General features: G+C 38.0%; 1 protein-coding gene across 1 annotated transcript in view; it reads right to left on the bottom strand.

The window, feature by feature from the left end:
• Window positions 1–22,545, bottom strand: part of LOC308640269 (collagen alpha-1(XIV) chain-like) — a gene marked incomplete at both ends in the record, with an annotated part of 52,067 nt that extends 29,522 nt beyond the window's left edge. Inside the window, 7 exons of the mRNA XM_081312235.1 lie at window positions 92–218; window positions 7,290–7,429; window positions 10,893–11,022; window positions 13,863–14,008; window positions 15,100–15,229; window positions 16,359–16,510; window positions 22,377–22,545. Coding sequence (XP_081168361.1) covers window positions 92–218; window positions 7,290–7,429; window positions 10,893–11,022; window positions 13,863–14,008; window positions 15,100–15,229; window positions 16,359–16,510; window positions 22,377–22,545 — 994 coding nt within the window. The remainder of the gene's footprint in view (window positions 1–91; window positions 219–7,289; window positions 7,430–10,892; window positions 11,023–13,862; window positions 14,009–15,099; window positions 15,230–16,358; window positions 16,511–22,376) is intronic.
• Between the last annotated feature and the right edge of the window lie 3,241 nt (window positions 22,546–25,786).

Raw genomic sequence — 25,786 nt, 5'->3', positions numbered from 1 at the left:
TATCTTTAAAATCACAACTGAAGAAGCTGTTTTAGGTTTTGGTTTCTATATGATTACTTTTGCAAAACTTCCAAAACCTAACGAGGCTTACCTGTGGTGAAAACTCCAACCAGAGGCAAAGACTGCCCTTCTTCATAGATGGAGAAAATGGCAATGGAATACTCGGTGAGGGGCGTCAAACCTTTCAGAGGGAATGTAGTGATTGGATCGACCTCAACCTGCAAGAGAGAATCGTCACAGTAGCTGTATCCGATGTTCTCTAAATACAGCAAGCATTTTATTATGGTCTGTAGTTCACTTGGCAGACAGCAGGACTATAAAATACTTCAAAAAGCCTCCTGAATTATAAGACCAGTCAGTTTATATATACACTATTCTAATTTTACACCCTTCAATAGATTTCCTGCTGGTTAATTCTCAGGACAACTTTAAAACCAATATTGTTTCCATTCCTGAAGGACATTAAGTGTGCACAACCTCAGAGGGTGATATAAATACATTTAATGTTTCCAGACAGATCTACTAGAAGCAGCTGGCTTTTGTTCTTACTTCCTGGGCTCTGCTGGTTCCAGGGCTGAGTGATGTACAGACACTGCTATAAGAGCTGCACAGGTACCCAATCATGCAGAGGAAGGGTATTAATACTAAAGAAAACAGTCAAAACTAGTAAACATTTGAAATATCCCTTTATCTTTCACAGAAAGACTTATTTGGGAAAATATATATGAACCTTTTTGGGGTACCTAAGGGATGAAATCCTGAGGATAAGAACAAAGAATGTAAGAAGAGGGAAGGGTTAGAACACAACCAAGAATTGACCTTGAGGAAAGAAAACAAAGAGGAGAGGAGAGGAGGATCTATCAGGCAGAGTCCTAATCAAAGTCACCCCTGAGGAGAGAGAAAGAGGAGCAGACCCATCTTCATCATTGAGAGGCTAGGTGTTGGGCTGCTGAGGGGCACAGGACAGGAACATGCTGGGAACCTACATGTGGTGTAAAGCCCGGGCCTTCACACGCCTTCTCAATTAATCCTCACGAAAATTTGCAATAACTTAAAATAAGGTACCTTAGCTCTGACAACAGTCTAGACCATTGAAACAATGGTCATATTTATCTGAGAGTAGACTGCCAAATTAGGTTCCACTTAGAATGGTTTCAGGGGACATTGTTGATCGGCATCAATAAGTTCTCTAGTTTCAATGTTGTCAATGACTAATCTTAATGCCACCCAATGTTAAAAGGAAAACCACTCATCCTTTGAGTTTGTTCATGGCAATCACAACAACCTTTATCCACTGGAACCTTCAGTGGCTATCCATTGCCTCCAAAACCAAAGCCAAGCACCCTGGGTTTGGGTTTGGATGTCCTTGCATGATCTGGAGCACAAGTCCTCTCTGCTCTAGTCCTAATGAACCATTGGTCATTAAGCTCCAGCCACAATGGTTTCAGGGATAGACTCAACGTTTCCACCTCAGGGCCTTTGCACAAGCAACTCATTTTGTCTGTGACCCTATTACTCAGCTCTTTTCAAAATTAGGTCTTCCTCATCTGGCAGGATGTCCCTAAAGATCACCTCCTCAGAGGGTTTAGGTTTCTCTTTCCACATTTCTCTAACACTGCCCTTGTAGTTTCCTCCCTGGCACAGTGACATTTGAAAGCTTTTTATTTCTTTGTTAATTTAATGTCTGTCTCCTGTTGAGCCCTTGTGGGCAGGGCCTCGATTAATTTCTTTGCCACTGTAGGTTTAATTGTATTCTCTAATGAATAAAATAAGTGAAAATGAAGATAAAACTCCAAAAAGCTTTTTTTTTTTTAAAAAAAAGAGATAAGAAAAGTCTTATATAAGTTAAGATCTGGTCCAGAGACCACAGAAGGAATTAACTGTAGGTCCAAAACTGTTTCCATCTGGAGAGCAGAGCGTCCATTTTATGGAACTAGAACCCTGAGCCACTCTGCTGGAGGGCCAGTCACGCCTACCTTCCAGGTCACCCCAGTTGAGATACTAGCCTGGGGAGACGTCATCTTGGCAGTTCCAGCCCCCAAGTCCCGAGGGACTCAAGAGTCACCTCAGCTGACCTACAGGGTGGAGACGAGCCGTCCCTGCTGAGCTTTGCCGCACTGTCTGACCATGGTCCTCCGTTTTAAGCTGAGTTTCTGTCACATAGCAATAGTTCACTGAAACTCTGCATTATCTTCTCCTGACCCAGGGATCAATAACTTTACAGCTTGTCCTTAGCATCTAGTGTTTGCCCCAGCCTGGCATTATCTGCATGTTTTAAGTTTTTTTTTTTAAAGAGAGAGAGAGAGAGAGAGAGAGAGAGAGAGAGAGAGAGAGAGAGAGAGAGAGAGAATTTTTAATATTTATTTTTAGTTCTCGGCGGACACAACATCTTTGTTTGTATGTGGTGCTGAGGATCGAACCGGGGCCGCTTGCATGCCAGGCGAGCACGCTACCACTTGAGCCACATCCCCAGCCCTATCTGCATGTTTTATACACACAGAGGCACTTGAACCTTACCATAGCCTGTAGGTCACTGACTGTCACCCCCAATTTGAAGATGAGAAAGGTAAGGATCTTGCCTCAGAGGAAACCAGCTGGGGCCAAGGACTGAAGCCGAGGCGTTTCCAACTCTAAATCCTATTCTCTTTTCCCAGGATGGTTTTATTATTTAAACTCAGAGAGAACACAAATCCATATTCAAAATATGAGTTTCAGACACATTTTCCAAAATTATGCTTAGATATTGCTTTCTACTGCTTTGAATCATCACAGCTAAGATGTATTGAGCACCTACTGTCAAGAACTTGACACATTATTTTGTTTAGAGGTCCTTCCCATGTATAAGAATGGGTTTCCAAAGAGAAACCTGAGGTCCAAAGAGTTAACTGACTTCAGTAGTTATAAAACTATCAAATGGAATTCCCTTAGTCCTTGACCACAGATTTCTAAGTCTCAAATCTGTGACAAATAGGAAGGAAAACATATCAAACATACACAAAAGCTGTTAAAATCATATTTCTTTAGGTACACTGAGAGACTAAATGGGGAAAAAGTGATAGATACATAGTCTATTTAAAAGGATCTAATTTATTTACTAAAACATTTTATTTGATACTGAATAGACTATTTTAAACAATTTAATCATGGTTTATTTTATTTTATGAAGACTTTAGGTATCATTTATTTTTATTATAATATTAGGTTTTAATATATTAGTTCTGGAACTGGTTTCATTGGTGGTGATTTAAAAATGTAAGAGAAGAATCTGAAGAAAGGGTAACAAATTATCATGATCTCACTATTTTGCAACTATCTTTTAAGAATGATTTTATGAGTCCAGCTAAAAGCTTAACTTTGCCTAATTTGGGAAGGATGAAGAGTCCTCGATGAGCAATGAGGGATTTAGGCTGCACCCTGGGCTGCTCTCTGGGCTGCGCAACTGAGTCATTGCTGTTGGGAACCACACTCTCAAGGGTCTAAAAACTGTGGCCTTTGCATTTATGAAATTCAAACGGCAGCACTAATTCTCCATCATGTGTGTATACTTCCCAAATCCTTTTACAGTGAATGCAGACTGAGATGGCATCTGTCCATCATCTGACAAGTCATGCTTTTCCAGCATTTGGTTCTGTAAAGACTGCATGAGATTCTCTCCAGAATACTCAGCTCCTGGCTCGTGATAAACATCCAAGCGCTAGCTGCCATTATCATCAGCACAATTGCCACCATCATTATCATCATCAGTTGATGTGTCCTGGTTTACTTTTCTTTTCCCATCTCCAAAAAGTTGGCAGGGGGACCTTACAGAAAAGATAGAGAGGGAGGAGAGAAAGTGAAGGAGGAAGAGTGGGAGGAAGGGGAAATTAGGTAGGGAAGGTAAGAGGAGGAGGAAGGGAAGTGGAGAAATGTTAACTGCTTTTAAAATAAAAGCTTTCATGTTATCTTCAAAGTAGATTTTAGTTCATTCCAGAATGTTTAGGGGGATTTCCTAAAGTCCCAATTGTGCATTATCTAAACATAAAAACTTAAATTCATAGAAATTAAAGCAAAACTGGTAGAAATATTCACTCTCAAAGATCATATATTCCCAGGTCAGGTAAAATAGTACTTCATTTAAGTAAAAGATATACTTATGCAGCAATGTTGGATTTGAGAATCAAGAAATAAGGGCTGGGCATGGTGACACAAGCCTATAATACCAGCAGCTTGGGAGGCTAAAGCAGGAGGATCATGAGTTCAAAGCTGGCCTCAGCAACTTGTCAAGCCCTAAGCAACTTAGTGAGACCCTGTCTCTAAAATAAAATACAAAAAAGAGCTGGGGATGTGGCTCAGTGGTTAAGCACCCTTGAGTTTAACCAACAGTACCTCCCCCCCACCCCGAAAAAAAGGATCAAGAAATGAGAAAATACATGCACCAGTCAAAATAAATATTTAAAAATCCAAGCAGCATTAATGCATTCTATTCAAATAAAATTTTCTTAGATCTTCATTCAGAGTCCATTGATTCATATTTTAAATTCAATTTTAGCATAGTTTCTAATTTCCCAGAAAAACACAAATTAGAGATAACAAATGCTAATGGCATCCCTAAGGTTGAACAGAAATAAAAAAAAAAGTCATTCATACATTCTAAACAAATATATTTGTGTAGGGCCATTCTTTGCAAAAATAAAAAACGCAAAATACTAGATGAGGCCATAACTGCTACTAGGATCTGAATCTTTGTGTTCCCCCTCCCAAATTCATAAGTTGATAACTAATTCCTGGTGTAATAATATTAAGAAAAGGGGCCTTCTGGAGGTAATTAGGTCATGAAGAATTAGAGCCCTTGTAAGCTCTATGGAATCATCTGCTCCTTCCACCATGTGAGGACACAGGTGGGTGTCCATGATGAGCAATCTGCCCTTACCAGACACCCAATCTGCTGGTACCTTGATCTTGGGCTTCCCAGCTGCCAGAGCTATGAATAGTAAATTTCTAAGTTACCCAGTCTAGGCAATTTGCTATAGCAGCTTGAATGGACAAAGACAACAGTCTTTTTCATTATATACTTATGTTATATATTACATAGCCATAAATATAGCCTACCTATATGAAAGTGTACTTCTATTTTATAGAAGTTATTGCTAAGGAAGTGTGCTCCACAATAAAGAAACATTTATTGGTGAATATAGCTGTCATGTTATTTGGGATGTTCAATTTTTAAATTGGTAAAATTTATACAGAAATAGAAGTCTGTCTATCTCTTCAAGAGTCCCATGACCTGGCAGCTCCCTGGGCATAGTAGGAGCTGAGACCTGCTGTATCTTGGATGGCACTTGTGCTCTTCAAAGCCCATTATCCATTATCATTGATCACTGGTCTCAAATTGCCCTTCAGTAGAGAATTTCTTCTACATCTATGTCCTCAAAATGGGAATGCAATATATAGTGTAAGTTAACCTCATGTTTCGGGAAAAACAGGTGAAAGTGTATTTCTTTGCAGGTGTATCTGTTTGTGCAAATTTATTTTATCCATCTGATCCTCCTACAGGGTTAGGTTTGCAACTCTTGGGAAAGTGGTTTCTTTATCACAGGTGAAAGAGAAATACCTCTCACTCAGTGGTTTTCATTTCAATCTTTTTACTGCTCTAGGTTCCTGTCTTCAAACACAAAGCAACTAGTCCCAATGACCCCAACTCATCAAAATGATTTACCCTCAGGATTTATGTAGTCTTAATGAGAGATGTTGAGCTGTACTCCTGTAGGTTATAAATGTGCATTTATGGGCCATGCATTATATACAAGTTCCCTTGTGAAGGTGCATTCTGTAAACTATTGCCTAGATTTAACTGTAGAAAAATTTTATCTTGATATATGAAAATACTTGCTTTATTTGATGATAAAATAGAAATGATGCAATCCAACATATTTCTTTGTCCTAACTTCCTGGATCAAGATGAGGAAAAATAAAATAAAATAACCTTGCTATCTTACCAAAACATAGTTTCAATGAAAGAATTTCTGAAAGTATTAGTCATTGCACGCATGATTCTGATTCTTCATGAGTTTACTAAGTTCTATTATTTGAAAGCACCTTTCTATACAAAAGTAGAATTGTTCATCTTTTTAATTTTGTCTCATCTAACTCTTTCAGATGTCAGTTTAATCAAAAGCAGAGATAAACTGAATAATGTTGACTCTGTTTCTAGTTTATTCGTCCATGAAAGTACACACTTTCCCAGCCTCATCCATGGTGGAAGATGGCATTTTCCCAAGATGGTCACGTCAGTGTACATCTCCCATCATACATGCTCCTCGTACATGACTGACATGCCTCCTATGGTAGGTGGTATCTGTTTCTCTGCCTTGTATACAGGCAGGGGCTTGAGACATCTCCTAGTGATGGAATGTGGTGGAGGAAATATCAAATGACTTCTGAGCCCTGTCATTGTAACTTCCACTTTGTACTCTCTCTCCCTAGACATGTGTTGTGGACTCCTGTGCCAACTCCCCTAAAGCTGCATGCCAGAAGCATCATGTGAAAAGTCTACTTAGAGACTTACTCCATCTGTTCCAGTCTTCTCAGAGCAAGTACCAGACATACAAATTCACAATAGCTAGCTAGGGAGCCAACCTAGGTACCCTTCAACAGATGAATGGATAAAGAAAACGTGGTACAGATACACAATGGAGTATTACTCAGCCACATAGAAGAATGACTATGAAATTTGCCAGTGAATGGATGGATCTGGAGACTATTGTGCTAAGTGAAATAAGCCAGTCCCAAAAAGCCAAAGGTAAAATGTTTTTTGCTGATATGTAGAAGCTAACCCACAATAAGGGGTAGAAGGGAAGTATAGACATTCAGTAGATTAGACAAAGGAGAATGAAGAGAAGGGCAGGAGGATAGGAAAAGACAGTGGAAGGAATTTGAAATAATTTTTCTTTGTACATATATGAATACACCATAGTGAATTCCATCATTGTGTATATCCACAACAATGGGGTCCTAATTAGAATAAGATATATTCCATGCTTGTATAATTATATCAAAATAAATTCTATTGTCAAGCATAACCAAAAACAATCATGAGAAAAAAGAAGCCATTGAGAAGATGCCAACTCCAGCTAATATCTAACTTCATGTGTGACCCTGCAGCTACAACTGCACATGCAAGCCTCAATTTCTGACCCATAGAAAGGATGAAAGAATATAATTAGTATTGCTTTAAGCCAGTAGCCTTTGGATATGCAGCTGATAACTCCACACAGTGGCCTGAAAAATTCATATCCTATTCTGTACCTTACCTCATTGATTTCAGTCCCATCTGCACTGGTGTATAAAATCTGGTAACCACTGATCTTTCTTGATGTAGGGTCCCAGGATAATCGAGCACTGTTAGAGCCAATATTGGAGATTCTCAGGTTTCTTGGTGGAGATAAAGGCACTTCACAGTAAATGGAATAGAAAATAATTAGAATTTTAAATCATATAAAAAAAGACAAGAAACACTATCTTCTGAACTATTTCATATGAAAAATGTCACCAGGATAAGAATTTATAATCCAAAATAAACAGTGAGGCATCTACTTAGCAAAGAAAAAGTTTTCCTGATAGAGAAAGAATTATAGTAATAAAGATATATATCCCTAGAAATAAATAAGATTTAAGTAGTATTTTGTGCCTTTTTCCTCTGGTCAGTGCTATCATTATAGCCTAGTGTAAATAAAAATCCTAACGGATTAAAAACAAGGACACTGAAACAAAATCTCAGCTATTTCACTTGACTATCATGTGACTCTGGCAAAGCCACTTTACCTCTCAGCTCCATGATTTCTGTGTGTAAAATGAGGAAGATGCCGTCTGCCATCTCCACGTGGGTGTCTACTAGGCATCTCCAACTAACTTCAAAACCTGGCCCACTGACCCAAACTTCTTCCCCAGTCTTTCCTTCTAAGCAAATGGAAAACATTATGTTTCCTGTCACTCAGGCCCAGAACTTTGGTGTCGTCCTGGATTCCTTTTCTCTCACAACCCACTTTTTATCCACCATCAGTGCTTTCAATAAATATCCAGATGGTGACCACTTCTCACTCTCCCCACCTGGCTTAGAGTTCTCAATGGTCTTTAACTGCAGCCAGTGGGCTCCTGTAAAACCCAATGCCATACACGTTTGCTCCGCTGGGCAAATCTGTCCAAATGGCCCCCAACTCTCTAGTTCTTACAGTGACCATTCTACCCCTCCATAACTGGACCACTGGCATCTTGCTGCTCTCTCTCCCACCATCCTGCCTTTGGCTCATGCCACTTGCTGGCAACTCCTCTGGTGCAGGAACCTCCAAGCACGCTCACACAGGCCTCTGCACTTGCTATCCAGTCTGCTATGAGGCTCTTCCCCCAGGTACCTGCATGGCTGCTGTCCTTACCTCCTTCAGGCCTGAACACACACCACCTTTGTGCTAAGGTTTTCCACCCCGATGCTCCCCTAGCGATTTTCTCATTTTATGCTTTTCTCTGCACATTTTTTTGTTTATTCTCCCTCCCCTGCTATCTCCACCTCCCCCCCACCTCTCTCCACCCCCCCGGACACCTAAACACATTGAAATCTCAGGGGATTGAAGAATTTGGCTTAATTTTGTTCCCAGCTCTGTCTCCAATATAGAATATACTCAATAAATATTCAAGGAATCAACGAATAATTACCTACCCTGGAGTCTCATATTGACTTTTTGACACTAAATTAAAAATGAATACTCTCTTACTCTGCTTTACTTTAAAATTATTCGAAGAAATATTTCTGCAGACTCCTGGCTGTTAGCTCCATAGCTTTTTTTTAACTTCTTCAAGAAGCCTCTTCTGATTCAACATATTGAAAATTGTTCATAATATTTGAGAGTTTCATGAGACTTCAAGTATAGATTTATAGTATCAATAATTGTTAACATTTATTGAGTACTTTCCATGGGTATGTGTGACACATAACATGTTATCCCATTAAACCTTTCATTAGACTGCAAGGATGAAGTTGTAATCATTCCCATTATATTGATAACTAAAGGGAGGTAGCTTGGTCAAAATTACAGTTACTAGGAGCAGAAGACCAGTAAGAATTTAAACCAGGGAGTTGATATAGGAGCTGGTGATATTGACCAGTATGCTAGCTAATCTCCTCCCTCTCTCTCTCTCTCTCTCTCTCTCTCTCTCTCTCTCTCTCTCACACACACACACACACACACAAAACACACACACTCCACAATATCCAACAGTGCTGATAGAAAAACCTTGAAGACAAATTTGAGAATTACAGGCCATAGTCACAGGCGTAATACTCCCTATCTCAAATGCCAATTCTTTCTTGAATGTAATACATACTGATTTACTGTTAATAAATAACTTAATAGGAGTCAGTGACCTTCTTGATACTTAAGGGACTAGAGAGAAAGTATAGGAAAGAGAAAAGCAATATAACCATCATTCTGAACACTTCACTCTATATTTTTCTGCAATTCAGTTGTATTTGGCAACATAACAGAATAAAGTCCAGTTTCCTTAATACAGAAAAATGCCAGTCTCAGGGACTGTTACCCAGAACATCACCTTTAGTACCTCTTTTCTTTCTTTTTTTTTAAATCAAGTCAAGTGGCATATTAGATATTTTCTAGTAAAATTCATTTCTTTTCTTCTGTCCCTGTTTTGTTTGTTTGTTTGTTTGTTTGCTATTTTAATTGCATTAGTCTTTCTCTGAAGTGTGAGAACATAGCATTAATTAACGTAGAATGAAGGTGTGAAAACATATTTCCTTAGCATTAAACTTCTGTTATGTATTTCCCAAGTAGAATTTCCAAGCACTACAGAAAGTTGCTCTCATCCCTTTCCAAGGCTCAGAGTTGTGGGAAAGTACCCAGGACCTCCTGAAATTTCCTATGTTTCAAAAGATGAATAAAATCATGTTTTCAGTAGTTTATGGGAAGACTTATTAGTAAATCAGGGTAGTTACATAAAACAGACTATTGACATATATTTAAAATATAGATAATGTCTACATTTCCTAAAAGTATTATAAAGTCCATATATTTACTAAAAATTAGCTATAGGATTGGGCATGTAGCTTAGTGATAGAACACTTGCCTAACATGTGCAGTACAGGGTTTGGTCCCCAACATGGCAAAAATCAACCAAACAAAAAGTCAAGACTAGCATTGCCAAAAATTTCTTAGTCAATTAAAAAAATACAATAATAGGCTCAGATAAAAGGATAGCAAAGATTTTTAGAAAAAAAATTATTTGTCTTGATGCGTGGAAAACAGATATTGAGTAATTATGCGCTAAGTGCTTTCACATGTAGTACTGTATCGACTCTCATATCAACCACTTGTTGTAAGATATTGTTCTTCTTTTAATAATTACAATACTTGCCCATTGTCACCCAGCTGAAATATGACCTAAGCTAAAATTCCCATCCCAGCTGCTGTGATTCGAAACCCTTATAGGGCTCTTCTTTCTCCATCCAGATTCAGCATTTGGATTCAGTCAGAGACACAGGTGGAATTATCTGAAGGATATTCAAGTTCAGTTCTGATATCCATTTCACTCATAATACAAGATAGAAAAAAATGCCTTTTCATGCTGGGCTTGTGACTCAATGGTGGAGTGTTTGCATAGCACGTGTGGAGCACTGGGTTCATTCCCCAGCACTACATTAAAAAAATACTAAATAATGGTATTATGTCCGTCTACAACTAAAAAGTATATACTTTAAAAAAAATGCATTTCTTTCCCCTAGATAAAATACACATTTTTCTATATTACAATAGGTTTCTAAAAGATTTCAACCTAAACTGGTACTTCCAATCCTAACATTTATTTGAACTTTTATGACAGTATTTCATCAAAATGACTAAAATGCTCACATGTTGTTTCTTGTCCTGTAGCAGGATCACTGGCCTCTTCCCCAAACATGGCATAAACTGTGACTGTGTACTCCGTATTGGGGACCAACCCACTTAACTCAATGTCTGTGTGGGTCTCTCCAATTTTCATCTGAAAAGAACACATGTAATTAGATAATTTGCCCAATGTGTTTATTCCTGCTGATCCAACTTTCAAAGGTGAGGCTTTGTGGAGTAAGACTTTGTATCTCCTCACAACCTCTATATCAAATAGGCTTCAGTCATCATTTTTTAAATTGTTTTGTATTTTATATTGGGAACACATAAAATGGAACTACATAAAATTGAACATACCCATGCATCCTGTATTAGGATAACTCTTTGCATCTGGAAAAATGGAAATTCCAACCAGAAGAACAATGTTGGGCGTCTGGGCCCCAGAAGAGTGTGGGTGGAACTGAATCAGAAATATCCTGTAGAGATAAAAAGCCAGGCCAGCATCCTGGAGGCAGGGCTAAGTGGGCATCTGTCACTACTTGCTAATTCTAACCAGTGCTCTGGCCAGATGCCCAGTTTTTACTTGGAGCTCAATTGAGTTGGGCTAGTTTTACCACTGCATTCAATATGAGGCATATCTGGTTGGATTGCAGGTCCCTTCTAGTGTTCAGAAATGATAAGCCCACCTTGATACCTGAATTAACAATTTGCTTCTTGATTCTGAGATACTATTTCTAATCTTTGCAGTTGGTCAACTAGCCAATAATCTCAGTTGTGCAACAACCAAGAGCCAATTGTGTGACAGGTTCACTTTATGTTTGGAAAGGATGAAAGAAAAAACTTCATAAACTGTCTCTAGCCCCACAACTACAAGTGTTACTGACAAATTAGATTTTTAAACTTTTAAATATTACATCATATAACATGAGTGTATAGAAAACAATATAATACACCCCAGTGTATCCCTTACCTCCTTAGTCAAATTCAAAATGAAAACTTTTTCATATCGATTTCAGTTCTTATTTTAGAAAGAATTAATATATTCAAATAAAACAGAAGTTTTTTCTCAATCTTTTGGCGATATATATATATATAATCTTTTTTTAATTCCGTACATATGTGTCTGAATCTGATAACAATCTATGGTCCTATATGTTTGACAAAACACATGAGACCCTATCAACATGATCTTTTTATAATTTGTTATTTTTTCTCTGTCAATAATGTTTCAAGATTCATTGATGCGTAGAGACAGATTTTACATTATTAATTCTTTTATGAGCGTCTTTTCTATAACTACATTACTGTTTTCCATTCCTCTACCCATGGTCATATTAGTTCCTTGCCAGGTTTTGTCCTGACCAAGTAGCCACACTGAAAAAAAAAATTGAAAACACTTCCCTATGATACACATCCAGACAGCACGTATCTTTAACAGATGAAATTTCAAGATATCCTTCAAAGCGGCTGCAGCAGCTTCCACACCTGCAGCAGTAGAGGAGTGATTGTCTCGCACATGTTCACTGCTGCATGCTGTTACAGACTCAAGAAATCTCCACTAGTCTGTTGGAATCATCACTCCTTTAATTATGATTTTTCTCTTTTCTAGTGTAGCTAAGCATCTTTCCAGCATCATTTTTAACTTTTTCTTCTACCAAAACAATTAAGATCAACTTTACATCTGAATGGAAAACATTTTTTAAGTCTTGGTAATAAGAAAAGTCAGATCATCAATGCTCTGTTCTTGATACTCAGATTCACCATATTTTTCACTAATTTTTGCTGATTTCGGCGAGCAGAGGCAGGTTTTTAAACAATCTTAGAGAACCAATGTCCAAATTGCCTCTCTTCTCTACCCCACAGCTTGGTCAAGACACTTCTTTTTTCTATGAATGTTTGCATTCTAACAATCCCTGCCCCTCATACATTAAAAATGAGTCCTGAGTACTGAAAGAAATAATTTAGAAATCAAATATTCATGATTTAGAATAAATGCAAAATTCATACCAATGAGATATATTTGTCTATGTCTCAAATTAGTAAAAAAATAATAATGATTCATGGGTGAAACAACCACTGTATATTGTAAGACAAATTATATAAACTTCCTCTAGAACCATCTGGTAATATCTAAAATAAGCTTTAATAATTTGCATGCCCCTATGAAAAAAGAAACTTCATTTCTGGGAATATATCCCAAGGAAATAATTGGGCAATTATGCAAAGATTCACAATTATGCAAAGAATGTTAAGAATGTCAAGCATAATTTATACAAGTTATCTCTTATGTCCAATAATATGAGTATAAACACAATCTGTATGAACCAACAATGGATACTATAAATGCAAAATGACTACATAAAATATTCTTTAATGGTACAGACAGATATTCACATTAAATGAGATGAAAATGGCAAGCTACAAAACTGCCTTCATTTGTTGTATTAAAAATGCATTCGTGGGGCTAGGGTTGTAGCTCAGCGGTAGAGCACTCGCCTAGCACATAAATAGATAGATAGATAGATAGATAGATAGATAGATAGATAAAGGTATCGTGTCCAACTACAACTAAAAAAAAATTTTTTTAATGCATTTGAGCCAGGTGTGGTGGCACATTCCTGTAATCCCAGCAGTTTAGGAGGCTGAGGCAGTAGGATCACGAGTTCAAAACCAGCCTCAGTAACTTACCAGGGAACTGAACAACTCTGTGAGCTCCTGTCTCTAGGAAAAATACCAAAAGGGGGCTGTAGATGTGGCTCAGTGGTTAAGCACCCCTTCATTCAATCTCTGATACCCCCAAAAAATGCATTTATAAAGACTGTTAGCTAAATGTTAATAAATCATTATCTCTAGGTAGTAGGATTACAAATAATTTTTTTCTTGTTGTTAATCTGAATTTTTTAAGTTCTATACACTCAATTTTTATAGAATAGATATATAGATATCTTTAAAAAGTCAAAGACTCTAGGACTACAGTAGGACACAGAAGGTTACCTCTTTTTCATCCCCAGCCAGGCCCTCTGTGAGAGGAGCATAGAGGATCAGGTATCCTGTGGCCCCAGGAACTGCATCCCATCTGACACGCAAACTGTTTTCGGTCACATCATATAGTTCAAGGTCAGAAGCCATGGGTAAAGCAACTGCAAGAGGAGATTCATTTTAATGTTCAGCTATTTATAAGTATCCTTGAGAAAAATGGAATAACCAAGAAATAAGGTTGGCCATGTTGAAGCAGGAGGCAGAAAGGGATAAGTTGCAAGCTCCTAGCTTAATGCTAACGACAAACATGAAATGTTATTTTCAAATATAATTCTATATCCTTCAAAATGTGGCCCTGCCTACTTTTCTCACCACGCTGGCAAACTCAAAACTTTACTTACACTTGCAAACTTTTGTTGATGTGTCTACAGCACTTCCTTGCATCAGTGTGCTTATATGTCCTTGGTTTGCATGCCCACCCCTTACTAGACTAAAACATCCTCGAGAGCAAGGATGGCCACTCAAATATTTTTGCAAAGTTGAGGCATAACACCCACCTATAGATTCTTGTCAGCTATAAATCCAAAAATGTATAGAGAATGATTACCATAGTGCCTGGAATATTGTTCTTTGTGTTCTTTAAATTCTTATTGCTCCATCAGAGGTAGATAGTCTTAGACAAAATTTTCAGAGTGTCTGTCATGTAGTAGAAATTCATTATTTGAAATTATTAAAAGAATGGTTGATCTTTTTAAAAACAATATCTCTTCCCATCATTCTTCCCATGAGTTATGTATCTTGTGTGTGTTGTTTATATGTGTGATCATGGTCATAGTATTCAGAATCTGGTTATGGCCATGATATGAACAATAAAGAAAGATGCAACATAATTTTCTTGGTAGTCTACTGGACAGAAGAGCCACAGAACTCTCACTCTACTTCTACTGACATATTCTAACACAGTTCCTGGTTCTTAAGAGCCATTTGTTTAATAAATAAATGAGTGTTTCTGCACCCTTTACCACCAAGGTTGCTCTTTCCTAAACATTCCAGAGAGTTATAACACCCATTTCCATATGTGGCACTGAAAATCAGCAGCTACATCATGGGACCTGTACCACAATTGGCATGAGAACTATTTTCTATGAATTTGCCTTAGGATATATACCAGTGCAACCTGAGCAGCCTGATGTAGGAAGTCCACCTAAGCAGTGCTGGCCAAGTGAGAAGTGGTGTAGGATTAAATACATACGTGTGGTTTCAGTTCCTCTCAGGCCTTCACTAGCAGTGTGAGCATATATTGCAAATACCGCTACTTGATATTCAGTCAAAGACATCAAATTTTTCAACACTGTGGAAGATAAGCTTCCATCCACCACCACCTGTTTGAAGAACAGTTTGAGAGTTTAAGGAATGAGAGTATGGGATATCTCACATGCAGAACTACAACCCAAAAGGCAAAAGTTTCCCCAGCAAGAAACATTTCATTGGCTATTTTATTATTTGTAACACATCCTCCTTACTCTTATGGCCACCAACTCTCCTTAAATTACCACATAAAGTGAAGCATCTTTTATGGAATGTGGCCAAAGTCATTTGTTAGTTCTTATCTAATGGAAATTGTGTCACTCCTGAGATAATCATTATCCTACTCATATCCACTACATAATAGGAGACAAATTATTTTTTTCCTTGGAAATTTAGAAAGCATCTGAAAGGTTTATTAGTCATGAAAAAGATAGAATGATTGGAAGCACTCTGGTTGTTTTTTTGTCCAAATGATTTACTTCTTATTTTTAATACTTGAAAGGAAAAAAAATTGCAAATCCTGCCATAACAATAATAATACAGAAGAAAATTATGAAACTTGCCGAGGTCAATCAGAGGTTAGAACAACAAAAGGAAATGGGGATTTCGCCATGTTTTAATTAATTCCCTGTGAACAGCAGTATCAAAAGTAGGGATTGGGAAGGACCCAATCATCTGGCAAAAGGTGCTCTCTTCTGTGTTGGCCAACCCCTGAAAAATGCTGGCCACAGCTGTTTTATTATGACTTTTTAATTGCACTGATCTCTACAAACGTTTAGGAAATTCCAAATCCTGGAGGACTTGTCCATCATATCACCTCATAATTTGAAACACAAAGACTTCACTAGGACAGAAATCTCATTACTCCCAAGTAGGAAAAAAATGAATGAATATCAAAAGAGGTGCTGGCCTGATAATTGGCCCCTAATAAGTTTTACTTTAGAACTCACTAGCTTTAAGAAGAAGAATAAGCTAAGTTAGATCAGTCCTGAGAGTTATTTGATGGAGGGATAAGAGAAGAAGATGGAACCACCATAATTCAGAGAGATGGGAGAACAATGTAGACACATGGAAATGTATTTCAAAGGATTCAAAATATTCGTGACAGAATCATCTTTCAGATATACATGGGTCTTGTTCTCATTATTATAGAAGACTTCAGAGAACTAAAAGTATAGCTTAAAAATACTGTTTCCTTCTTACCTCTTGTGGTTTTCCACCTCTGGTGGGATAATACACAACTCTGTATTTTTCCACTTTTCCTGGGGCATGAGTCCAGTTAACCATAAAGCTTCTGGCTGTGACTTCAGAAGTAATCAACTCCGTAGGTGGCCCAATGGTGGTGAGGGCTGAGGCTAAAGCAAAGAAATATATCAAATAAACCATTTTCCCAAAGTTATCCTTGTAAGCCTAACAAATTTCCTTAGTCAGAAATGACTATTGCTTTTGTACTACCTCTTAGATTTTTTATCTCTAGATAAGTTGATGTAATTATTAATGTCTGCAATAGTTTAAACATTTTAGTATCCATTAGATACTATGCACAATGCTAGGTTCTGAGGGTACAAACTTAAATAAGACATAGTCCTTGACTCCCAGGAATATTCTTAAAGACATTTAAGAGTATTATTAATGAACAATAAAAAAAGCATTAATTGAGCATGTGTGCAATCTAAAGGTATCCTTCTGAGTTCTTCATAAGTATTATCTCATTTCATTCTGAGTAGTTACTAATATAATTCACATTTTGTAGGTGAGAAAACCAAGGCACAAGAAAGAATGAATTTGATGAAGGTCTCACTAGGAGTATGTCTCAAAGCTCAGATTGGTATCTGGGCTTCTTGGAGCATTTGGTTTTTAGAATAAGATGATACAGCCTCAATCATAAAGGCTTAAAGAAATGTCTGGTATAAAAACTTAAAAAGGGGCTGGGGATGTGGCTCAGGCGGTAGCGCGCTCGCCTGGCATGCGTGCGGCCCGGGTTCGATCCTCAGCACCACATACCAACAAAGATGTTGTGTCCGCCGAGAACTAAAAAATAAATATTAAAAATTCTCTCTCTCTTTCTCTCCTCTCTCACTCTCTCTTAAAAAAAAACTTAAAAAGAAGAAAAAGCAACTAATATATACCAAATGCTTACTCTGAGTCAAAATACTAGGTAAGCATTTTGTGCATGTTATATACCTGTTAAAACAAATAGTTCTATAAAGACTTTGGACATGTAAAATTCAAATGGAGAAAGAATAAAAGGTGAAAATGAGAATAACAAGTTTGAGTTTTAGGATTTCTCTACCTTTAAGAGCACTTACCCAAGGGACTTTAATAATCACAAAAATTTTGAACATTAACTATGACCAGGAACTGTATCGCATGCTTTATCATCAACCACATGTAGAGTTCTTTTGTGTGCATGAGAAGCTGGGATCTAAAGTAGTCTTACTCTGAAGCCCAGAGAAGTTTGTTCAGGATCCTAATGCTTAGATACCGAACTCAATCCTAAGAGATCTGGCCCAGAGAAAAGGGGATGACAGGCAGGAGAAGGACATGAGCCAAATAGAATCATGTCACATTCCTGGATACAACAGAGGCAGGAAACAAAACCAGACTCTTAAAATAAGACTTCAACATTGGCCCCTCTTCCAGATCACATAAGCCAGGTACAACCTGCAGACCAATGATATCATGATGGGCGAATGTTAAAAATCCATGATGAATTTGTTCCTGGGAAGACAAAGCAGATGTAATTTTCTCTATTCCTCCTTCTGAGTATAACTTAAAATTCTGAAAATTATATGAGAGACAAGCAGAAGAAGACACTGAAATTAAAGGAAAGGTAGGAAGCAGGGGGCAGGGAGATTGCAGGACTCAAGTGATATCCCCGGGGTGAGTTTCCTGCTTTCTTTTTTGCTCATATATTCCAGACATGGAACTAAAGTATCTAGCAACCCCAAAACATCAAAAGATAAAGACAAAAGAAAGATGTTGCAACAAAGCCTGCTTTCTCTAGTCAGAGGACCTGAAAAAGTCAGCTTCCCAAGATAGAAAATTTTTAGGCATTAACTAGTCCTGAAAACACTACAGAAAAAGCTGTGTCCACACCATCCATGACAGCAAAGATTAAACGGGGAGTCAGTGCTTCTACCCTTTCTTTGCTATAATCAACATCACCTCATCCCCGCACCCCAGTTAAGGTGGTCCATGGAGTAATAAATCCTTTCTACCACCCCCCTACCTGTGATATCAGTGGAGACCACATAAAGAGCCTGCCTCGTCTTCTAACCAGGGCCACCTCTTCACTCTGGGAGGGTGTCAGGGACGACCTAGTGGTGACTCAGAGCTTTCACCACTGTTCAGCAGTAAGGAGGTCACTTCCACAGCAGTGTTGATGGAAGCCACCCAGGGACAAATAATGAGGGACTCCTGCTCCTCTACTAGGGTGGCATTAGTGGAAGGCTAGTAAATAGCTTCTTCTTCTAAGATGTTAAAGGAGACCTAGTCAAGAACCTGGACTTCTACTCCTACCTAGCAAAAGTGAAGCAGTGCCCCTACCTCCCTTGCCAGAGCAGTACCAGAGGAAAACAGACAAATCAGAGTCCAGTCATCATAGGACAATTCAATGAACAATTACAAACAGCTGAAACACATGAAAAAATTAAAACTCTCAACAAAGAAATAGAAAATCTTAGTAAAAAGTAAATAATATGAAAAGGAACCAAGTTGAAATTTTGGAAATAAAAAAAATGTAACAACCAACATTTTTATAAAAAGTTAATGAACTCAACAGCAGCATAAACTTGATTGATAGAATTACCTGATCTGAATAAGAGAAGAAAAGTAGACTTAAAAAATTAACAGAGCCTTAAAGAGATGTGGGACTATAAGGAAATACCTACTCATATCAGATTCCCAAAGGAAAAGAGAATGAAGTCCGGGCTGAAAAAGCACTTGAAGAAATAAGGCATCTTCAAGGCCCCTAATTTGACAAATCACACAAACTATAGATTCAAGAAAATGAGTATATCACCCCCAAACAAGACAGACACACAGAAACTCATACTAAGATATACTATAATAAAACTTTGAAAAACTAAACTCAAAGAAAAAAAAATCTTATAAGTAATGAGAGAGAAACGAGACCTTTCCTAGAAAAGGAGAACCATTTGAATGACAGATTTCTCATCAGAAGCCAGAAGGAAGAGGCACAACACTTTTCAAGTGTTGAGAGAAAAGAACTTTCCAACCAGACCTCTATATTGAGCAAAAATATCTGAAATTAGGGGAAAACCAAGGCATTCTCATATGGGGGAAATTTAAGAGAATTTATCACCAACAGACATATCCTTAAAGAAAGTTGTCTAAACAAAAAGAAAATTATTTAAAAAGAAGAAAACCTAGATCCTCACGATGAAAGTAAAAATACCAAAAAGTATAAAAATAAGGAAGTATGATACATTTTACTTCTCTTGGGTTTTCTAAACTATGTTTGATGGTTGAAGCAGAAAATATAAAATTTCCGATGTGGTTCTCTATATATACATAAATATTTAAGACAATTACCTGATACACAGACATGGTGATAAAGGGACTTGAAAACAGGCAAGGTTTCTACACCTGTACCATCAAAATAAGAAAGGAAACAGAAATTACTATAGTACCTTGAGACATCAAAGTAATAATAAGAGAATACTCTGAAGAACACACACATTAATCCTACAAGCCTGATGAAATGGATTAACTCTTTGAAAATCAGAAAATTTCTTCCTACAATTGAGAATCAGGCAAAGGTGTTTACTTACAACTGTTATATTCAATCAGTATGAGAAATTATAGCAAATGCAATAAGGCAAGAAATGGAAATAAAATTTATAGAGATCAAAGGAAATAAAAATTATGGCAAATAAATTTCCATCTTTGCAGATGATATTATACATAGAAACTCTCTAAAATCTAGAGAAAAACTTCTAGACTGCTTAACAAGTACAAATCAGAAGATCATAGCATAAAAAATCAACTTTATTTCTCCTTATAATCAATGAACATGAGGACACTGAAATTAAAAATACAATCAAAGGGGCTGGGGTTGTGGCTCAATTGGTAGAGCATTTGCCTTGCACATATGAGGCACTGGGTTCAATCCTCAGCACCACATAAAAACAAATAAATAACATAAAGGAATTGTGTCTATCTACAACTGAAAACAAAATTTAAAAATACAACCAAAATCACCCAAATAAAATTAAATACTTAAGTGGAATTCTAACAAAACCTGTATAGGATATAAGTATATGAGACACATAAGTCCTGAAAATTATAAAAAGCTGATGAAAGAAATCAAGAATGTCTAATAAAGAGACACAAATATATTCATTGATTAGATGACTCAACAAGGTAAAAATGATTCTTCTCCCCATATAGATATTTGGTAATTGATATTTGATAATTGATTATTGATTTATTGTAATTCCTATCAAAATCTCAGTAAGATTTTTATAAGGATTATTCTAATAACTAATGGGAAGGCAAAGGAATCAGAAGAGTAAAAATGGTTTTTAAAAAGAATAATCAAGTAGGAGAACTCAATTCTACCCAATTTCAAGACTTACTATGTAGCAATAATAATTCAAGATGGTATTGGAAGAGGGTTAGACAAGTAGATTTAGTGCACCAGACCAGAGAACTCTGAAATAAACCCACATAAATTATTCCTACCTGATCTCTGACACAAAAAAAAATTATTCAACTTGAAAATGGACAAAAGACATGAAGAAACATTTTACCAATGAAAACAAACGAATTACAGTAGATGGGGTAGAGAGAGAAGAAGGGAAGGGAGGGCAGGGGGGATAGTAGGGGATAGGAAAGGTAGCAGAATACAACAATTACCAATAGGGCATTATGTAAAATTGTGGATGTGTAACCGACGTGACTCTGCAATCTGCATTTGGGGTAAAATTGGGGGTTCATAACCCACTTCAATCTAATGTATGAAGTATGATATGTCAAGAGCTTTGTAAAGTTGTGAACAACCAATAAAAAAAATAAAAATAAATTGAATACTAAACTTAAAAAAAAAGAAAACATACACATGAAGAAATAAGTATGTGAAAAGATGTTCTTTAGCCATGAGGGAAATGAAAATTAAAACCATAGTGTTGCATCTCTCCACACCTGTCAGAAGAGCTAAATTTCAAAAAGTAGTAGCAATAACAAATGTTGTGATGATGCACAGAAACTGGGTCACTTATATGCTGCTAGTGGGAGCAAAAAATGCTACAGCTACTCTGGAAATAGTTTGGCAGTTTCTTAATGAAAACTAAACTATATATGTTACTAGGAAATGATCCAACCATCATACTCCTGGGCATTATTCCAGAGAAACAAAAACTTATGTTCATTCGAGAAACCAACACACAAGTAAACAAACACAATGTGTTCATGGATTGGATGAGTCACAAACACATACACAAACATTCACAGCAGCTTTATTCACAGTAGCCAAAAGCTGGAAAGAATCCAGATATCCTTCAATGTGAGAACGATTAAACAAATTGTGACACATCCATACCAGGGAATATGACACTGCAATAAAAAGGAAAGGGTTGTTGACACATGTAACGACTTGGAGGAATTTCTGGGGAATTATTCTGCATGGGGAAAAAATGTGCCTAAAGATTATATATTGCATAATTTCACTCACATAATTTTTGAAATAAAAGAAAATTAGAGATGGGGAACAATTTGGGGGGAAAGATTTTGGGAAGGATGTTAGTCAGGGTGGTTATAAATGGGTAACAGGAGCCACAGTTGCAGTGATGGAAATGTTCTGTACCTAGACTGTACCACCGCTTAAGATGCTACCATTGGGGGAAACTGGTAAAGAATGCACTCTCTGTGTAGTATTTTTTACAATTGGATATGAATGCACAATTATCACAAGACTTAAAGTTTAATTTTAAAAACATGATGGTAAAAAAATTAATTTTAAAACCATGGTGTTCTAAATGGAACACTATGGAGAAAAAAGAAATATAGTGGTCAAAGCAGCCCTCTAACAGCCCTACAACGTTTGTCACGATGCTCCTCGTCTACTCTGATGAGTTAGGACCAAAAGGAGCCTTAAGAACCTTGAAATTAGGAATAGTGAGGGTTTTTATAGTCCGGCATAGACTTTGTGCTTGATGACACTCACATCCCTGGGACTGTGCTCTGTCACCCACTTGCCTTTAATTTCCCGGTCCTGTTCTTCCACCCTGGAACACACGGTCCTCGTCAGGCTCTCCACCACCGTGTGCATCAGATCGAATTCGGCAACGTTGTACACGTGCATGCTGTCCGGTTCCGAGGCGATTTCCTGCAGCTCGTTCAGGTCAGCGTTTTTCACCCCTGGCATGGAGCACAACAGGGACAATGGTGACCTTCATGTCTCATTGGAAAGAGCAACTGCAGGGGGCTTGGCTTGACCCAGGCTGTTCATTTTGATGAATAATGAAAATTTTTATTTTAAATTAAAACACGTGCATGCTGGGTGTAGTGTTGCACACCTGCAGTCCCTGCTATTCAGGAGGCTGAGGTGGAAAATTCTCTTGAGCCCAGGAGTTTGAGGCCAGCCTGGACAATGTAGGGAATTCACATCTCAAAGGGATGGATGAGCCCATTGTGGTGGCACAGGCCTGTAATCCCAGTGACTCAAGAAGCCGGGCGGGCGGGGCGGGGCCGCAGGACCGCGGGGCCTGGCCGGGCGGGACCGGGCGGGGCCGCGGGGCCAGGCAGGCCGAGTGGGGCCGCGGGGCCCCGGGGCCAGGCTGGGCGGGCCGGGCGGGGCCCCGGGGCCGCGGGGGCCGCGGGGGCCCCGGGGCCCGGCGGGCCTGGCGGGGGCCGCGGGGCCGCGGGGCCCGGCGGGGCCGCGGGGCCACCGGGCCGGCGGGCCGGCCGGGCGGGGCCGCGCGGGGGGGGGGGGAGCCGCCCAGCCCCCCCGCCCCCCCGCTAAGGACTGGGTTAGAACGCTCGGCCGGGTGAGGCCGCCTGGGCGGGGCTGCGGACACACCTGCCAGGTAACGCGGCATTGGAGGCGCCTGCACACTGTGACGTGTCTTGACTCCCGCCTCACTCTGTGTTTACATGGAGACGGAGATGGCGGTGACTGCTGCTGTGCTGGTGTGGACGAGGAACACTCCCCAGTGATTGCAGCGACTGACTGGTTTTGTTCCGGCTGGGAGGCAGCTCCCAGCCGGGCTCTGCGGCCTGGATCGCGGAGCTAGCCGTCCCACCTCGGTCTGAACCGGTTTTTCCTTTCTACCCCCGACCCCCTCCCTGTTCTTTCCCTGCCTACCCCGCAGAAGCGATGGAGGACGAAGAAAGAAGGAGAAAGATAGAAGCTGGTAGAAAGAAGGTAGGAGAGCAGGGGACCCCCGGGCCAGAGGTGGGAGGCGGTGGCCGGGAAAGGGTGGGAGGAGGCCTGGGGAACGAGTTTGCGGCAGCCGGGTGCGCTGCGCTCGGAGGGAGGTGCTGCAGGGTCTGGGTTTCCTCCCCTCCCTCCTGTCCCTTTACCTTTTAAAAAATTCAACATAGGGGCTGGGGATGTGGCTCAAGCCGTAGCGTGCTTGCCTGGCATGCGTGCGGCCTGGGTTCGATCCTCAACACCACATACAAAGATGTTGTGCCTGCCGATAACTAAAAAATAAATATTAAAATATTCTCTCTCTCTCTCTGTCTCTCTCTCTTTTAAAAAAATAGATAAAAAATTCAACATACATTTATTTAATATTGCTCTAGGCTTTTAATATATAGAAGTAGGGAGGAAAAAAAGTCCTTGCCCTCATGGGGTTTACCTTCTGGTTAATTTTTTCTGAAAAAATAATATAACTCATATAATGAGTAATATAGGCCTAGAACATTATCTTTTTAATTATGTCTGTAGAAGTGATTCATTCTAAATACTATAATGGAACTACTTCTACTTTTTATTCCATATCTGTGTGCTACTTTTTGCATTTAGTAACAGATATTCTTATTTTGGAGGGTTTTTGTTGTTGTTGTTTAAATCAAACTTTCCATTCTTTATTTATTTATCTTTCATTTTGTGCTGACGGTTTAACCTGGGCCCTGTGTGCATGCTAGGCAAGCACTCTACCACTGAGCCACATCCCCAGACCTAAGTCATTCTTTCTATAATGCAAAGTTAATAATTTTTTCCTTTGTTATATATTTGACATTTGAATAAATATTAGATATAAATTATTGATATAATCTGACACTTGGAATTTTAAGCAAAATCTTCATCTTTGCCTTGATAAATTTTGCTGACTAAATATATTCTAATGCAGAAACATGATATTTCAAGAAGTTTCTGAAATTGAGTATATTAGAAATCTCATTATTAGTATTTATTTTTTGGCATTGCATTATCTCTAAGGGATGTTTTAAAATAATGCTCCTGGATTTTTGATTCTATTTATAGATAAAGTATTTGCCAATATTCTAGTTACTTTATTTTTAAGAATGATCTGCTATGCTTCAAGTAGTTCAAGTACATTCCAGCAGCTTAATAATGTGCAAATAGAGGCAACTGGTCTTGCACCTGTTCCTCAACGCACTGGGTAGTTACTAAATAACTGGGAAAAATGTTAAATGTGAAATATTTTTATACTTTGTAAGTATAATCATGAGCTATTTTTGACTTATGAATTAAATATCTTCTTTAAGGGAATAGGACATGTTTATATGCTTTTCTTCATCTACAGCAGATAATTTAAGTATAAAATGTTATTTATAAATAATATATTTGCCACATATTTTGATAGTAACATTAGCAAGATTGCTTTAATACTTTAGATAATAAGAAATTTATTTGCTGTCTTTGTAATTGGTCTGGTTAATAGTTATGGTAATTCTAAGCATATATTTCCTCTTTTTAAGGCAGAAAGGAACTTACATGTGGTCTTCTTTTTTCTCCTCTTAAGAGTGATTCAGGAGCTCAAATTAAATTTAAGAAGTCTTTGTCAGTAGTTGCTTTATATAAAAATCAGAAAACTTAACTCTATTTAAAAAAATACAGTAATAGCTCAGCAATAGATCCTTTGCCTAGCACGTACAAGGCTGTGGGTTTGATCCTCAGTACTACATAAAAATAAATAAAATAAAGGTATTGTGTCCATCAAAAAAAATTCATAAGAATAAATACATAAAATGTAAGTGAGCAATAGGAAAAATACCTGTAATCTGAACTCCAAATGTAAACAAAAGTTGTTAAGGTTGTAGTTTTCCAGAATTTATCTATGCCTATGAATATAATGATATTTAAATTCATACTGGATATAATCATTGAAAGCTATGAGCCTGAGACTTGCCTTATCTTTTTAAAAATGAAGTATAATTTTCCTTTCATGAAAAGAAATAGATATGCTACAATACTACTTTATACCTGCTATTATATCACAAAGTCTTTAATAGCAATTGCTTGCATTGGTATTTTTAATATAAGTTCACCATAATTAGTCTAGTGTTACCTGGTATATAATGTGTACTTCTGATTTTAGGTGGTAAGAAAATATTTTAGGTCTTAAAAAACTTTGGATAGTATTGTAAGAAAGTTTTTACCGTTTTCAGTTTTCTTTCTGCTTATGATAACGAAA

The sequence above is a fragment of the Spermophilus citellus genome (genome assembly GCF_964194105.1).
Source record: "Spermophilus citellus genome assembly, contig: SCAFFOLD_217, whole genome shotgun sequence".
NCBI classification, from domain to species: Eukaryota; Metazoa; Chordata; class Mammalia; order Rodentia; family Sciuridae; genus Spermophilus; species Spermophilus citellus.
This window is presented reverse-complemented; position numbering and strand designations above follow the sequence as displayed.